We start from the raw sequence: 18,218 nt of genomic DNA on the forward strand, positions 1-18,218 counted from the left end.
TATAATTCTTGACGTCTGATTTGTGTCCATTTATTCTTTTGCGTAGAGACTGTCTGGTTTGGCCATATATCACATTTGTAGATGTGCAGGTGAACGTTTTGATTTAATCTATTCCCTGCAGCAATGGACTAGGATGGTCAGTGATTGGGGCACTACTCCAGGACTCTGGAGCTGCCTGTTAAATTCCCTGCTCCACCACAGACTTCCTACAAATCACTTGGTCTCTCTGTGCCTCAATTCCCCCACCTGTAACATAAGGATAATAGCACTTATTCACCTCACATTAAAGATTGTGAGGTGATCCAATACTGTGGTAAGAGGGCCACATCAGTACCTAAGACAGATGGAAACTCAAACACCTTGTGCTAGAGAAGAAGAATAAGGAACTGAAACTGATGGGGCTACTTTCATGGCTCAAGCCAAGTAAGATGCAAACAGGCACCAAAAATGGGGAAGCAAATTCCACTTGTAATCATCAATATAAAAGGCTGTATGGAAAAAAGTTAAAGGACATTGTCAAAATTTACCTTCAGCCCAGGCCGTTTCATGAACTAGTTTTGTCTCATGGATACTCTTTGGACTTGGCAGACCCACTCCCGTCTTGAAGCCAACTGTATTCCAGAAACCCGCCTCGCTACCTTATGACAAGACTCGGTGCCAGAGGAAGTGCCTGTACAATAAATTTGTTTTACAGTCTGGGTCATACTCCATATTCCACATGGTGTACCGGTGACATCAGGGCCTCTGAAGCGATAACGCGATCAACGCTGTGGGACTGTGATGTCAAAGGTGATTGTCTGTTACCTGGTTTCAAACAAAAGTCTGGCCATTTCCAGAGGCAAAAGCCAGTGCCGGGGTCAGGCCAACTCCCACCCACAGTTTTTTAAATTCCTTCTTTCCTCCTCACTTTAAATGGCACAGCCATGATTCAAACGGCATACATCCCTACTGCTCCACACCAGTCAAGAGTGGAGTCTTTGAAAGCAGTGAAATAAGCTTCCTCGTAACCAAACTGAAGATTCTGTTGTGGGGTGTTTTCCCTTTCCCGAAGCCAGGCTGAATACCTTTTTCGCTCCCTGATCCCGTATCACAGGCCAACACACACTATAACAGACCAACTCAACCACTTGGCACATCCAGCCTGTGAACAGAGGGAGAGAGGGACGGAGAGAGGGAGGGAGGGAGCGCGTATGCGCGCTGGCAGCTGGATACACCAGTATTTCAACGTCAGATCTTTTACGTTCTGTAGCTCTCCCTCCACACCCACCCACTTTCTTCCTCCCTCAGCCGGCATTGCCTTCTGCTTTTTGAGCTTCCCAAATGCCACTCCTCAGTCCCTCTCCTACACAAGACAAGAGTTAGCCTGTCTGTAGTACAACATGCTTGATACAGGACAGTATGAGAATCACACAGATACCACCGTGATGGGAGCCATGTAAGCTCCCAGATAAATATGTGGGGGAAGTGATAGAAGAGCAGGAAAAGCCTTTGGGTTAGTCACCTCACTGGTCCTAAAAAGACAAAGGCAAGGAGGGTTTGTCTGCTTGGAAACTCTGAGCCCTAGGCAGAAGGGTGAATCAGCAGAGACAGGAGATTAGCTCACCACAGGCCCACTCGGGGGGGAAAAAAGGTTATTATTTGGAGTAGGAAAAGCATACATTACACTGGGGGGGGGGGGGGAGGGTGTTACTCCCACTGGGGGAGGAGAGGGGATTGTTTTTACCATGCAAAAACTAGGCATTATACCACCTTATGCCCTGAAAATCAACCTCTAGCTGCTACTTGGCTTCATCTTACACTGTCTCCTGTGACTTTGACTCCTTGTGGCCTTGTGCAAGTAAGCATATCATTTCTGACAGAGGAGTGCTGGAAACTGGCACATGGTATTTCTGAAGACGTGGAGTGTTGGGACAGGATGGGATTGTCCCCACACCAATAAGAGTCAAAATTAGTGACAGGTACTGCCTTGCCCACTGGTGCAACATATGGCTCCCTGTTTTCTATTGCCCTTCAAGCAAAGCAGGGAGCCCAGCACTAAATAGGTATCCCCTTCCCTTTGGTGTGGGAAGGGAAAAATGAACAATGAACACTGAGACCCCCATCCACAGGCAAGTGGATGTATGTAGTGGGTAAGGGTAAGGGAACAGTAAATTTAATGCCTTCTTTGAGGTGAGAGAAGGCAGAACCCTCTTCTCCAGCAGACAGGAGTGGGGTTGGGCATGAATCATTCCAGAATTTGCCAGACACAAGCTGGTACCAAGAGGTGTGGATCCTTGCGGCGGGTTCCTGAGGTGGCACCCCAGTCCAAAGCTCAGGCATCTTCCCAAAGCATGCATGGAGGAGAGGTGTTCTGGGCTTCGCAACAGAAGCTGACGAGCGGCCTCCCTCTCTTAGCAGCAGCCTTGGATAGTAGTTGTCAGGTAGAAGTTTTTCCAAGCCCTGAATATATCGATGGTATTAACCTTCAAGTATTACTACTGTAATTAATAGAATGATTACAGTAACTAGGGAGTGACTGGATTGGATTACAGCCAGCTAACAGCCTTAAACAAACCACGACAGAAGGAATAGGGGAAAAATCGCTAAGGTTCTAAAATGGAAACCTCTTTTCAGATTTCAGAGCCCCTCTTAGGAAGCTGTCAGTAGCTGGCAGGCTCAGAGCATTTGCAGAGACTGGCACAGCAAGAAGTGCAATGTAATGTGTCACAAAATGATACATTGTTACATGAAAATTACAGTCTTGGTGGAGGAATGGTTGCATGAACAGGAGGGCTCCTATTCATAAGCTAGCCTCCCAAATTACAAAGCCTGTACGCCATTTGATCTATAAGCTCTGCTGTAGACAGGCATGTGCATGTCAAGTTACCTACATGCCATCATGTTCATAACAGTTTGTTACAGGCATGTAACAGCATGTAATGATTTGTAAACAACAAACATTTTGGAAACTCTTAACACAAGCCTGCTAGTTCTGACCGATTAGCCAGGCGTGAACACTGACAGCATCCTGAGTCAAAGGCCATGTCATCTGAAAAAGTGGAAAAGCAGTATTTTCCCTTGAGTAGCAACCTTTAATGATAATGCAAAGGCCTCAAGCATCAGTCATTAACCCAGAAGTTTCCGATCTGGTGTGGCTTAGTCTCAGTGGGTACCTCCTGCAGCCTCTGGCCCTGTTGATTCCATCTCTCCTTTTTCCCCTAAGGAGTGTTCCTTGGAGGCAGAATGCCAAGAGAAAGTTGGGCCAATGGGCTTCTGAACTCAAAGCCCTCTGTGTACAAGAAGCAATGCTACCAGGCAGTTTCATGGAGCCACTCCATGCTGTACCTGTGGCCAAGCATTTTCTGTGGGGTGAAACAGATCATGGTCACATATGAACAATATGAACAAGAGGCTACTCGGCAGCTCTCCAACATCACTTTCTACAAGCCATTACCCTCTGATCCCACTGAGGGTTACCAAAAGAAACTACAGAATTTGCTCAAGAAACTCCCTGAAAAAGCACAAGATCAAATCCGCACAGACACACCCCTGGAACCCCGACCTGGGATATTCTATCTACTACCCAAGATCCATAAACCTGGAAATCCTGGGCACCACATCATCTCAGGCATTGGCACCCTGACAGTCTGACTATGTAGACTCCCTCCTCAGGCCCTACGCTACCAGCACTCTTCGAGACACCACTGACTTCCTAAGGAAACTACAATCCATCGGTGATCTTCCTGATAACACCGTCCTGGCCCCTATGGATGTAGAAGCCCTCTACACCAACATTCCACACAAAGATGGACTACAAGCCATCAGGAACACTATCCCTGATAATGTCACGGCAAACCTGGTGGCTGAACTTTGTCCTCACCCATAACTATTTCACATTTGGAGACAATGTATACCTTCAAATCAGCAGCACTGCTATGGGTACCTGCATGGCCCCACAGTATGCCAACATTTTTATGGCAGACTTAGAACAACGCTTCCTCAGCTCTCGTCCCCTAATACTCCTACTCTACTTGCACTATATTGATGACATCTTCATCATCTGGACCCATGGAAAAGAAGCCCTTGAGGAATTCCACCATGATTTCAACAATTTCCATCCCACCATCAACCTCAGCCTGGACCAGTCCACACAAGAGATCCACTTCCTGGACACTACGGTGCTAATAAGCAATGGTCACATAAACACCACCCTATACCAGAAACCTACTGACCGCTATTCCTACCTACATGCCTCCAGCTTTCACCCAGACCACACCACACGGTCCATTGTCTACAGCCAAGCTCTACAATACAACCGCATTTGCTCCAACCCCTCAGACAGAGACAAACACGTACAAGATCTCTATCAAGCATTCTTACAACTACAATACCCACCTGCTGAAGTGAAGAAACAGCCTGACAGAGCCAGAAGAGTACCCATAAGTCACCTACTACAGGACAGGCCTAACAAAGAAAATAACAGAACACCACTAGCTGTCACCTTCAGCCCGCAACTAAAACCTCTCCAATGCATTATCAAGGATTTACAACCTATCCTGAAGGACAACCCATCACTCTCACAAATCTTGGGAGACAGGCCAGTCCTTGCCTACAGACAGCCCCCCAACCTGAAGCAAATACTCGCCAGCAACTACATACCACACAACAGAACCATTAACCCAGGAACCTATCCTTGCAACAAAGTCCGTTGCCAACTGTGCCCACATATCTATTCAGGGGACACCATCACAGGGCCTAATAACATCAGCCACGCTATCAGAGGCTCGTTCACCTGCACATCCACCAATGTGATATATGCCATCATGTGCCAGCAATGCCCCTCTGCCATGTACATTGGTCAAACTGGACAGTCTCTACGTAAAAGAATAAATGGACACAAATCAGATGTCAAGAATTATAACATTCATAAACCAGTCGGAGAACACTTCAATCTCTCTGGTCATGCAATTACAGACATGAAAGTTGCGATATTACAACAGAAAAACTTCAAAACCAGACTCCAGCGAGAGACTGCTGAATTGGAATTCATTTGCAAATTGGATACAATTAACTTAGGCTTGAATAGAGACTGGGAGTGGCTAAGTCATTATGCAAGGTAACCTATTTCCCCTTGTTTTTTCTTACCACCCCCTCCCCCCAGCAGACGTTCTTGTTAAGCCCTGGATTTGTGTTGGAAATGGCCCACCTTGATTATCATACACATTGTAAGGAGAGTGATCACTTTACATAAGCTATTACCAGCAGGAGAGTGGGGTGGGGGGAGAGAAAACCTTTTGTAGTGATGAACACCCATTTTTTCATGGTCTGTGTGTATAAAAATATCCTCACTGCATTTTCCACTTTTATGCATCCGATGAAGTGAGCTGTAGCTCACGAAAGCTTATGCTCAGATAAATTGGTTAGTCTCTAAGGTGCCACAAGTACTCCTTTTCTTTTTGTGAATACAGACTAACACGGCTGCTACTCTGAAACCTGTCATGGTCACACAGCTTTTCCTGCTCCAGCAACATACCACCTCTGTCCTGTACCACTCAGGATGAGAAAGAAAATGGAGCTTTCCTATCCAATAGAAGGGGAAAGGAACATCCAATGTGCCAGAGCCACAGTAACGGGGAAAAAATTCCAATTCCCAGAGGGCTCCCCAATGCTGCCCAATATGCTTGGGAGGTACTCCATGTAAACGTCTCCAGAGCCACCTCATTATTTATCATTTTCAAACCCCTTCTCAAAAACCCTCTCCTTTGCCATGATGCCTACCCAAAAAAAAAAACCAACACAACACACACCCCTTGATAACAGTTGGGCTGCTGGTGTGCAGAGACCACTGCCTATCATGCTGACTAGTACTGTCTCACTGTTTACTTGGACCGCCCTGTCTGTGCTCATCTCGTCTTATACTTAGTCCTTGCGCCAGAGGGCTTACAATCTATCTTTTTGTTCTGTGTTTGTACAGTGCCTAGCACAATGGAGTAGTGATCTACGACCCAGGCCCACAGGTGCTGTGATAACACAAATAAAGAACATTGCTCCTCTGTGGGGCCTATTTACTCCTACGCTCCCTCCATCCCCAATTGTCTCATATATGCTGTCAGCCTACCTCACCACTAAGATTTAAAGCATGTGACCCCCATACCACACAACGATGCCCTTTCTGTGTGGCCTACCTCTCCAAGTCACTTCCACTACCAGTTCTCAGCTCAAACACGGGCAGAGAAAAGTTTGATCAAGTCAGGAATGCAGGCTGGTGATGAGGATTTCTAACCAGGAAAGCCAAGGAGTTGGGACTACAGCCCAGAGTGAGTTCAGAGTTGGCTCCCCACAGCTGGAGCCAGTTTTAGTCCTGCCTTGGGCTCCCCAGTGCTTAACAAAGCCCTTGGGAAACAGCTAGTGTCCATGAGTTAGCCACCTTGAAATAGACTGGTTCTTATTAATGAAGCATTTATAAAGAGGACCCTCTTCCTTCCCTTTCCCACCCCAACCTCCAGGCAATTCAACTGACTGAACTTGTTTGCTGGTGAATGGTGCCAGACAAACAGTGCTAGAGAGATTGATGTTCTTGTGGTATCCACAGTGCACGTACAGCACAGACAGCAGCCACTCACAAAGACACCATCATGATTTGGAGTAGGAGTGAAGCCAGTAGCTTGAAAGATGTGTGCATACACACACACAGGCCTAGCTATTGTTCTCTTCTCCACAGAATATCAAAATCTCCTAAGCCAGATAGGACATAGATAAATAGATATATCTCCCTGGCACAAAAAGTACAGTTGGGGATACCTATTAGGGTATTAAGACAACGAAAAAATAGACAGATGTTATTGGCTGCAATGAACGTTACCCCAAGGAAATTAACATACTTATACCAAGCTTGGATAAATACTTAAGAGAATAGTTCTCGCTACAGCATCAATTAATTAAAAGGGGACAGGGGCTTTTTAGGGGTGGCAGTGGGACTCAATTTTGTTTAATATCTTTCTTAGGCGATAACAAATTAAGTAGCAGAAGCTACTTACCAACTGCCTTGTGCATTTGCTGGGAGGTGCATTCACACCAATAAAGGTGCCACAGGTAACAGCACTGAGAATTTCAGGAAACCCTGTGAGACATATACTCACTTTCTATAGTGAGGAAGAGAGTGAACAGTTCGGACATGGACCATACCTGGATCTCTCTGCATGTCCCAGAAATCTTGAGAGCTTAGTTCCCAGGTCTGTATTCAAGAGTTTAACGCAACTTACATTACAGCAGTAATTAAGATAAACACACTTTACACCTCACTGAAGAGTAGCAAGAACCCTTGGTGCCTGATCCAAAGCTCACTGAAGTCCCTGGGTGTCTTTCTGTGGCTTTCAACAGGTCTTGGATCAATCCCCTCTGAGAGCTAAGCCTGATACTAAAAGAACCTGATAGCAATGTGTGTGTGTTCTCCGCTGACCTCACACAATAGTGACCCTGTTTATAAGGCAAGTAGAATGAAAGTTCCTGAGCTGTTTTACCACACAGGTACCCTGCTTTGCCTGGATACAGATTATTGCAAAAGGGTTCCTCCACTAACTGGAATTAAGTAAATGCAAAGTAAAGTAAACCCTATACTATAGTGAAGGAGGGGCCTTCTGATCATCCCCAGCAATCAGTTCTGCCTATCTACTCTGATGATTTAGTACAGTTAGTTATTAAAGCAGAGATTACGTTTCCTAGCCAGTTTCAGGCTCTGCTGACTTGAGCTGCTTTTGAACCCATAATCACTAAAGTTAGACAAGTCAACAAGGAGCTCGCAACACAGCAACTATAGAGTAAGATCAAGGCATGGGCTACCTCCACTCCATTTTATATTATAAAACTTTTTCTTTCAGGGTGGTAGGTGACCAGCATCATAGTAATCTGCAGTCACTACAAAATTAAGCAGATTTAGAATTATTGCTGATTCTGCTCCGAGTCAGGCCCCCTTCCACTGACCAATGAAGCCTTCCAAACTAGTTTGAATGATTTCCTTAAAGAAATCTCTTCTCCACCTCCCACATCTTTTCATTAATCACATTGGTTTGTTTTTGTAGGGTTGCTCATAAAAACTAGCCTGCTGGCCTTTAAAGCCCAGACACTTACATGAACCTCCCAGATCTGAGAAGAGACACAAGTTAACTAGAGTCTCACACCTCAATAGTGTGCACTTAAAACGATACCAATGACCAGAACATAGTTTTGTCACCTGCCAGCATCTCCCACTCAGAACAGTGCCCCGTGGCTCCAATACAATGGAACAGCAGGTTTTGGTGTCGGTTCCCACTCTGCAGACTGGAATGCATTTCCAGAAGTCATTCTCTCTGTGTAGATTGATTCATAGTTGTAAGATTCAGCTGGGTAAATGGCCATATGCCACGCTACATTTATCCATACACCTCAGAAGCCCTTTGAATGAGATTTCTGGGCCTGGTTTTCCAGAGATGCTGAACAACTGCAGTTCCCACTGACTTCAGCGGGAGTTGTGGATGATCAGTACTGTAAAAGTCAGGCCCTACGGGGACAGAAGACACCAACATGCAATCAGAGAAGGCATCTCAGCCAGAATTCCTCTTGCCCTACCCCAGCTATGCAGCAAACTGTAGTCACTGGTTGGCTACTGCCTCCCACCCAGAAGGCAGCTGCATTTCAATGTTTTTCATCACACTTGGCAATATTTTCAGGTAAGGGGGTGCAACACAATTGTAGGACCTGGGTTTGCAATCATAAAACCTTCTTGAATTCAGGTCTCAGTACTTCCAGGCATGTGTGAGAGATTGGGACAGAGAGTGAAAGAACAGGAGATGGCAAGCAGGAGAAGAAGAAGAAATGAGGAAAGACATAAGGCAGACAGAAGACAGATTTGAGTCCATACACCACTGAGGTGTGAGGCAGTGGTAACACTGGTACAGCCCTGGAAGAGCTTGCTAACAGTAGTCATAGCCCATCCAGTCACATGTCCATTACCAGTATGGCAGGAAAGATAAAAAGAATGGGAAATTAACATGGAAAGAAAAAGAAAAAGGAAAAGGAAAAAAAAAAAGAAGTGCTGTTTTATTGCCTAATAGGGAGCGAAGAGGCTTGTCTGGCTCCAGGCCACACCACAAACATCCTATGGCTGGGTTCTGTTATAATGAAGGGGAAGGGAAGAAAGAAAAAAAAAAAGACAGCAGCAGAGAAACAGGAAGCTAGCTAGCTCTTTGCTAATCTTATTAATGCTTGCGGTTTCACTCAGTTAACACAGTTTGTTGCTTAGAGTCCCAAGGAGTCCCTTCCATTTCTCCCCACTCTGAACCCCCCATTCAAGAGATTCCCCACAATCACCAACAGGTTCCTTTCAGAATGAGTCAGTCAATCTTGCTTCAAGAGGACAAAATGCAGTTGGAAGTATCCCTGAGAAGGTTAACTGGACTTGACATTTGAGTGATGGCTACTCTCAGATTGGAGGCCCCATGGTGAATAGTAAAGGCTCACAAATCATCCTCTCCCCATCTACAAAATTGATCAAGGCTCTGGATATCTGTCTCCAGCACTGAAATCCTGGAGGTGGGCATTCTTCATGAAAGTCACTCCCTCTCCCAAAGCTCACATTTGGCAATTTTTAGGGGAAAAAAAAAACAAACACACACTCTTGCATTTTATATATTTATTTTACACACATACACAAACTCAGGCCTTTTATTAAATGCCCTGTATTTTGGTGGGTGCAGGTGAGTACTTATTTCCCTGTCTTGAGGTGGGAGAGGCTATGGTGGATTTTTTCCTAACATACCCACATGATAAAGTTTTTAAGTAACTACAGTGGAGTTCCCTCCCCGCTCCAAAATTGGTGCTTGGCCCTTATGAGATAATTTTTTTAAAAACAGCAACACAACCACTGGGCCTATGGGCCAGAGACAACTCAGCCTTTTCGTGGCTTTGATAGGCACCTTAGGAAGACTTCATAAAGTGTATCCTAAGGTAGAGTCTCCATCCCTTTCTCCAGTCTAATTTTAGATAGAGCAAGCTGTCTCATAGCAATGCAACCAAACCCCAGAGAATGTCCTAAGTGTTAGACACAACAATGATAAACCACAGGCACAGGACTTCACAGACAATGCTATAAAATAAAATTAGCCGCGATGTAGTGACAGCGCTCAAGCCTTCTTAAGCAAAGCTGTGTTAGCTTTTGCCGTCTCTATCACCAAACTTGTGCCACCAACCAGGAGGACTCCAGGCCAATTTCATGGGTGGATTCCAAAGATATTGCAATGAGCAGTACACAATCCCACATCCCCATTGGTGAAGATGGCTTACAACCTCTAGTATATAAAATGTATTACATGTGAGGCTGTGGAATTGTATATCGCATGCAGTGAAGCACTACTTCAAGAGCAAAGTGCCTAGGACAAAAATAGCTGCACAACCACCCTCACCCTCCAGGATACATTACTGCATTTCTATTATGGTGATCTAATGGCCAAAACATTAAAAAAAAAAAAAAAAAAAAAAAAAAAAAGAGTGTGCGCACTCTAATTAAGACACAATAGATGTCATTTTAATCTGAGCCAGCTGCTCTTCCAATCCTAGGTATTTTAATAACACCGTTAGACCCATACTCCCAAACCTGTAATTTAGCTACATTTAATTTCTGTATCAGGACAAGGCCATCTCAAAACATGCCATTTTTTAATAAAAGAAGTCCAATTCTCACTACACAGCCTAAAAAAAAGTGTTTATACAACTTTCTGGACAGTTTCTGTTCAAATTTCTCCACTTATTGGGTTAGCAGTAAGCACAAAATACACACCAAATTACACTCTGAAAATCAGTAATGAGGTTAGGGAGGCTGGTTAATGGTATCACCTTTGCCTTGTGTAGTTCTGTATAGTAAGATAGTGATAACCAAATCACAGACCCAAGAATTTAAACTGGTTGCCTGAAACAGTCAAGGAATTCCCCAGAACCATACATTCACACCGCTGGGCTAATAGCTTGCTTCCTTTTGGGTGTTTCCCCCCCTCCTGTAGGGGATTAGTAGGATGGATCTCAGAGTAGATGGACAGATGGTCTGATCCAGTACATTAAATCTTGTGTTTTTCCAGTTGCTGTCCACACTTCCGTAACATCCCTCACAAATCTGCACAGACCATTTTCCTGTCCATCCCCACCTCCTCCTTAGTTCTTCCACTAACAAGCTGCTGTGTGGATGAAAAAGTCACTACAAAGCCCAGATGCCTCACTCATCTCACAATATAAAGAAGTTACAATGAATAATAATGTTCTTGGTAAAAAAAAAAAAAAAAAAAAAAAATGAACAGAGAGAGAAAGTGAGCCACCTCCCACTGCTCTACAATGAATTGCCTTACAAAGCCAGTGATTTATCCATTGTCTGCAGCAATACTTCAGGGATGCTTTTGAGTTAAACGTCTTTAAAGAACTAATAAATGATAAGGTGGGTGATGTAATATATTTTATTGAACCAACTTCTGTGGTTCAATCCATTGGACTGAATGGAACGGAGAGTCAGGCAGACAGCACCCATTCCAGAGCTTTCTGGCCATACAAACCATCATTTATGTTCATAACTATCTTTACATATGGCATATTATACACTGCTTGCTAGACTCAGAGGATTATCATGGGATGGTGCCATTTCTAACAGATAATTTCAGTGATTTATAGATACTGTATTTAGTCAATATTTACCTATAAACAGGAAGTGTTCAGCACAGTTTAGCTACTGCTGTCATTGTTCCACCAATTCCAAAAATTGGAATGGTTTAGATTTCTCAGCAAGAAGTGCATTCTATTGCAGTTTCCTAGTAGGAAGTCCTGTTGTAACGGGACTGGAGAAAACAGGCAACGTTATCTTTTTTTAATAAAAATGAAGTGTTTGAATCATTTACATTGAATCAATATTTTTAAATAATGTTAATGTAACCCCTTAAGAGTAGACAAAAATACAACTTCTGTTGGTTTTTAATTTCTGTTCACTAGTTACAAATGGATTCTTCACCCTACTCTGCATCATATTGTCAAGATGGCAGCCGTCTGGTCAGACAGGGAGCATGGTATCGCCATTAGCATACCGGGCTGGGAATCAGAAGATTTTTCTTCTCTAGGTTGTGCAACCTTGGACAAGTCGCTTACAGACAATGACCAGTGTCGGAAATTAGAGGGAACCATTTGAGAAAACGTGAGCCTGATTTTCAGAGATGCTAAGTGCTCAGCATCTCTAAGACTCAGATCTATGGTATTTCAGATGGAGGCACCGCAAGAGTCACTGGCCCCACAAACCTTTTAGCTTTAACCGCCACTGCATCCTCAGGGGCTGGTGTTCTCACTGGGGGTTGGTTGTCTTCAGCTGAGGACTTTCTTCCATCACCATTCAGATGAAGCCCAAGCTTGATGATCTGCAGGGAGCTCACCTATTCACTCAGGGCCTGATCTAGCCCTCACTGAAGTCAGTGAGCGTCTCTTCATTGACCTATGGGAGCTGGATCAAGGCCTCAGGATTTTTCTGATCAAGAGGCAGAAATTCTTGTGGGCTGTGAAGTTCTATTTCACAGCGGCTTTTACAACTGTAATAACAAATTGGCTAGTATTTCAAAACTAGTAAATGCCCACAGGAAGGCAATAATTGGCACATTTTACAAGACTACATAGATTTCCCAACAGCCTGCAGTGATGAGAGCATTTTGAGAGTGATCTTCTGACAGTGACTTTCAAAAAGTTTCACTGGGTAACAGAGAAGCAGTAGTATCAGTCTGTTAGGCCTTAGCAAGTGTTTTGGGAAGCCCATTTCCTGTATTTTCTTGAGAATAATGAGTAAAGAGTATAATAGATGGTGAAATCTTTCAGTTAGAAGAAACTACCAAGAGCTTTAATCCCCAAAAGAGACCCCTGCTTTTGTACAAATGGGCGCTGCAGAAGCTTATTAAAAGTCAGATTGAGCAGAATTCGTTCTGTTCATTATTTTCCACCCCTTAAGTGAATATCACTGCTGGGATGAGCTCTTGAAAACCTCTTAAAAACCCTTCTGAAAACACGACATCCCCAAAAGCCTCTTACGGAAAAGCAATACAGCTGGAAAAGCTGGTTTTTCCAAGCAGTGGCAGTGCCCCCTGAATTCTAAACTGACAACTTCCTGCTCCTCACCTAGCAAGCTCCTGCAGGGAGTTACTCACTCTATGGAGTCTGAAATGAGAGGATAAGAAGATGTGAGGGAACGGAGGCATCTTCCAGCTATCAGATTAAAAATGTCTATCATCATTCATAAGGACTTCTAGAGGCTTTTCCTCCACAGATCTCAAAGTGATTTATAGGAGACATTAATCCCAATTTCACTACTCACCTGTGAGGAACACTACATCAATCTCTTTGTACAGAAGGAGAAATACAAGCACATGGAACGTGTGGAAACTACCTGAAAACTAACTTTGTACAAATATCTCCTTGCACACTGGGTGCAGATCTGCTCAGCATTCAGAGTCAGTTACTAAAAATCAGCAGATCTAAATTCTTACTACTTTTTAGTCCTGCGTTCGCTCTGCTGAGCCAGCGCAACAAAGAGAGATTCTAGCCCTTTTATCCGTCAACAGAACTGTTTACAAAGTTTCAATTAGTTACAACTGTGCAAATCCACTGAAGACAATGGGATTGCAGAGTTACCACCCACGGCCTAGTTTGGCCTATACAACAGTGGTTTTCAACCAGGGGTATGCTGAGGGCACACAGAGGTCTTCCAGGGGGTACTAGATATTTATCATATCATCTAGATATTTACCTAGTTTTACAGCAGGCCACATAAAGAGCACAGTGAGTACAAACTAAAATTTCATACAATGACTTGTTTATATGGCTCTGTATACTATACACTGAAAAGTAAGTACAATATTTATATTCCAATTGATTTTATAATTATATGGTAAAAATGATAAAGCAAGCAATTTTTCAGTAATAGCCTCCTGTGACACTTTGTATTTTTATGTCTGATTTTGTAAGCAAGTAGTTTTTAAGTGAGGTGAAACTTGAGGGTACACAAGACAAATTAGACTCCTGAAAGGCGTACAGTAGTCTGGAAAGGTTGAGACCCACTGCTATAGAGCACTACTGAGAAGGGCTATCTGGGAGCAGGGATGTCTAGTCTCATATTGTGCTGTGGAGCAGGCCACGCTTCTGCGACGGTGCGGTGCGGGCTCCGCAGCACCGAACTCTCCTCGTCCTGCCACCCCTCAGCCCTGTGGAGATGCCGCACGTCTACATCAGGTGCCTCAGCTACCATGTCCAGGAGGAGGACATTCAGCACTTCTTTAGCAGCTATGGTGGCCTGCTCAAGGTCGATCTCAAGAACGGCTCTGGGTTTGTGGAGTTCGAGGACTCCCACGACACCAACGATGCCGTTTACGAGCTGAATGGCAAAGACCTGTGCAGGGAGCGGGCGATAGTGGAGCATGCCCAGGGCCCCCGCCAGGATGGGGACGGGTACAGCTACAGCAGCTGCAGTGGGAGTGGTGGAGGCGGTGGATATAGCAGTCGGAGACAACCAGGAAGAGATAAATATGGACCACCTGTTCATACAGAATACAGACTGATTGTTGAAAACCTTTCCAGTCATTGTAGTTGGCAGGATTTGAAAGATTTCATAAGGCAAGCTGGTTTCTCAAATTGGGGGTCCTGACCCAAAAAGGGATTGCGGGGGGGGGGGGGGGGCCGTCACAAGGTTATTTTAGGGGGTTATGGTATTGCCACCCTTACTTCTGCACTGCTGCCTTCTGAGCCCGGTGACCAGAGAGCAGCGGCTGGTGGCTGGGCACCCAGCTCTGAAAGCGGTGCCCTGCCAGCAGCAGCGCAGAATAAGGATGGCATGGTATGGTATTGCCACCCTTACTTCTGTGCTGCTGCCTTCAGAGCTGGGTGGCTGGAGAGTGGTGGCTTCTGACTGAGGGCCCAGCTCTGCAGGCAGCAGTAAAGGTGGCAATACCATACCATGCCATCCTTACCTCTGCGCTGCTGCTGGCAGCAGTACTGCCTTCAGAGCTGGGATCCTGGCCAGCAGCCGCCGCTCTCCAGCTGCCCAGCTCTGAAGGCAGCGCCATGGCCAGCAGCAAGGCAGAAGTATGTAAGAACGGCCATACTGGGTCAGACCAAAGGTCCATCAAGCCCAGTATCCTGTCCTCTGACAGTGGCCAATGGCAGGTGCCCCAAAGGGAATGAACAAGTAGGTTATCATCAAGTGATCCATGCCCTGTCACCCAACCCCAGCTTCTGGCAAACAGAGGCTAGGGACACCATTCCTGCCCATCCTGGCTAATAGCCATTGATGGATCTATCTTCCATGAATCGGTCTAGCTCCCTTTTGAACCCTTTATAGTATTGGCCTTCACAACACCTTCTGGCAAGGGGTTCCAGAGGCTGACAGTGTGTTGTGTGAAAAAAATACTTTCTTGTGTTTGTTACCTATTAATGTCATTTGGTGGCCCCTTGTTCTTGTATTATGAGAAAGAGTAAATAACACTTCCTTATTTACTTTCTCTATACCACGCATGATTTTATGAGTAAGGGTAGCAGTACCACAAAACCCTCTACAATAACCTTATGATCCCCACCTCCCACAATTCCTTTTTGGGTCAGGACCCCTACAATTTCAACAACATAAAATTTCAGATTTAAATAGATGAAATCACTAAATTTATGATTTTAAAAATCCTATGATCATGAAATGGACCAAAATGAATTTGGTAGGGCCCTACCTATATCCACTATGTGCGACAAGAAAGTAGTTCCATTTTCTATTCAGAATTCAGGCATGGCAAGATGTGATACAAACTGCAAGCGTAAAATTAACAAGTGATTCACTCTAGTGACTTGACAGTTGTAGGAGGTGCCCTGCCATGCTTCTTTTTAAAAATATATATATATATATTTTATTGTCTGATGAAGTGACTAAAAGGGAAATGTTTCAAGGATTAGGATTCCAGTGATCTAATACAGGATGCCGTTGGCTTAGACAAAAAGAAACAGCAGCAGCTAGGACTCCTCCTAAACTCCCCCCCCCCACCCCAGTTTAAAAAAGGGATGAATGTTACCATTTTTGGACATAAGTTCTGCACAAGCCCAACCCTAAACCACACCACTCAAATGAGAAGTGAGCTATCATCCTCCTTGTGAGCACATGGAATTGGGGACCATTCAAAAAGGGAGAATAGGGTGATGGGAATGGAAGAGGTAAATTACTAACAACAGATTGCTAGTCAGTCAGTCAATCTGATCTCCTAAATAGCTGTAGTGCTCCTGATTCCCTGTATAGTGGGGAGGCAGGTCTAGCCTACAAAGGTCATCTGCAGCTGAAGGAGCCTGCACCCTGGAGAACAAGCCAATTTTACATTCACATTCTGATTTCCTCCTTAATCAGCATCTGCTGCCTCCAAAGAGAGCGTTCCTTTGTGTGCCACTGTCTTCTGGGGGCAACGCAGACGTGTGGAGAGCTTTGCAATGGGAGTGACACTTCGTAGCAGACACACATGTACCTGCACAGCCCTCCCTTCCCCCAGGGCACCACCAGCCGCCCAAATCAGCTCTTCAACAGCTTCCTGAGGAGCAGCTAGGCGGTCCCTAATAGCAGGCACAGCATCGCTATCAAAAAAAACCCCAGAAAGTGAGGAGTGTTGCCTGGTAAATTGCATTGCGAAATGTGAGGGGAGGGAGCTAGGGCTCCCGTCTCATGGCTCCTGGCGCTGACAGGGGAAACATCTGTTGCTTTAGGGGGGAAAAGGAACTTCTGCGCTGCCACATTGGGCGATAAAACGGCCCCATTTCTTTGCTTACCCACCGCCCCGCATAGGTCGCACTACTTCAGCGCCCACCCACCTCCCTCACACACAGGTAGGAAAGACAACAGCCTAATGTGTGCCTGTTACACGTTGTTTCTTTAAATCACACAAGGCCTCCATAGGCGATTAATACACAATCTCCAAACGCTGTTTCCACGGGGATCTGTGAGCCACCAGATAACACCTTGGTTTAAACTCAGTTAAAATCACTGTTCTAGACCGAATTAAAAGAGAGGCGGGGGGCGCGCTACTTGCTACATTATTCGAGCTCTGCATCTCAACAGGTCCTGTGCAGAGCTGGGTCCATTGCAACCTCTGACCATATGGGGAAAATCGGAGGGAGGAGGAGAGAGGCGGCTATGCATATACAAATCCATAATTAGGTTGATGTTGCAGCTCGTCCCACCCCCAACCCCCTTCTTCACACGAGGCTCCATTATTTAATTAAATAAAATGAGAGGGTGATGCAGGGATCCGGCTGCCAACAGGAAACCTCCCAGCTATCAATCAGACCAGCTCTCTGCCCTAGACCCTCAGCAAACGTGGAAAATACCCCAGCGTTAAACAGGGAGGGGACTGAACGTGCGCAGGTAGCCACACAGAGCCCCAATACAACTAATCTCCAGCAAATCCAAGGAAACCTTTCCCCCACCCCCATCCTGCTAAATGCCTGTAACACAACACTCCTCTCTAATGGAGCTACTGCAGCCTCTACTAATATCTCTCCCGCCCCACCCGGCTCCAGGATCTTCCCTAGGATGCGGGGGGGGGGGGGGAGAGAAAGGGGTAAGGTGAGGGTGAAAGGGGGTCGAGGGTGAAAGGGGGGGGGAATTTACCTTTCTCTGCTGTTTTTCCCAAGCTGGATCCAAAAGCATGTCCCTGTCCCAGTCCTCCTCCGGCTGCATGTAGTCATTGGTTTGCTGAGAGTCATAGTAATCCATGGCTGTGCGTGTCCCCTTCGGTCTGCTTTTGTTTTTCCTCCCCGGCTGCTGCCGCCACAGCTCGCGCTCCCCGGCGGTCTCGAGAGCGCCCTGCTGAAGGACAGCTACAGCGGAGCACAGAGAGAGAGAGAGAGAGAGAGAGAGACAGGGGGGAGGTGGCGGCGCGCGGCAGCTCCGCTTACACCAGAGCGCAACCTAGTCTTCGCACGCACAGAAGGGAAGGGGGCGGCGGGGGAAAGAGCCCTGCCTCCTAGTTAATCTCATTGGCTAGGTGGAGTTGCCAGCAGTCCATTTTCCGAGGCTACCATCACTCTCATTGAGACCCCCTTGTGTCACTCAGGGCTTCCAGCGGTTGATATAGGTTGATTTAAGGCCGCTCCCCCCCCCCCCAACCTCCTCCCCCCTTACTCATGTGACATCTGAGTTTAATCTGCGGTGGACTCAGTTTGGTGACGTCTCCCCT

At 45.6% G+C, this 18,218-nt stretch overlaps 1 protein-coding gene across 5 annotated transcripts in view; it reads right to left on the reverse strand.

The window, feature by feature from the left end:
* Positions 1-18,092, reverse strand: part of ACTN1 (actinin alpha 1) — a 129,187-nt gene extending 111,095 nt beyond the window's left edge. For 2 of the 5 annotated variants that reach the window (XM_043548871.1, XM_037900291.2), the window contains exon 1: positions 17,651-17,974. In XM_043548871.1, coding sequence (XP_043404806.1) covers positions 17,651-17,755 — 105 coding nt within the window. In that variant the 5' untranslated portion in view covers positions 17,756-17,974. Of the gene's footprint in view, positions 1-17,650 lie in introns of all 5 variants that reach the window. The other 3 variants (XM_007054249.4, XM_037900289.2, XM_037900290.2) reach the window with 3 other exon arrangements.
* Positions 18,093-18,218: the final 126 nt, after the last annotated feature.

This window comes from Chelonia mydas, chromosome 6 (assembly GCF_015237465.2).
Source record: "Chelonia mydas isolate rCheMyd1 chromosome 6, rCheMyd1.pri.v2, whole genome shotgun sequence".
NCBI lineage: Eukaryota > Metazoa > Chordata > Testudines > Cheloniidae > Chelonia > Chelonia mydas.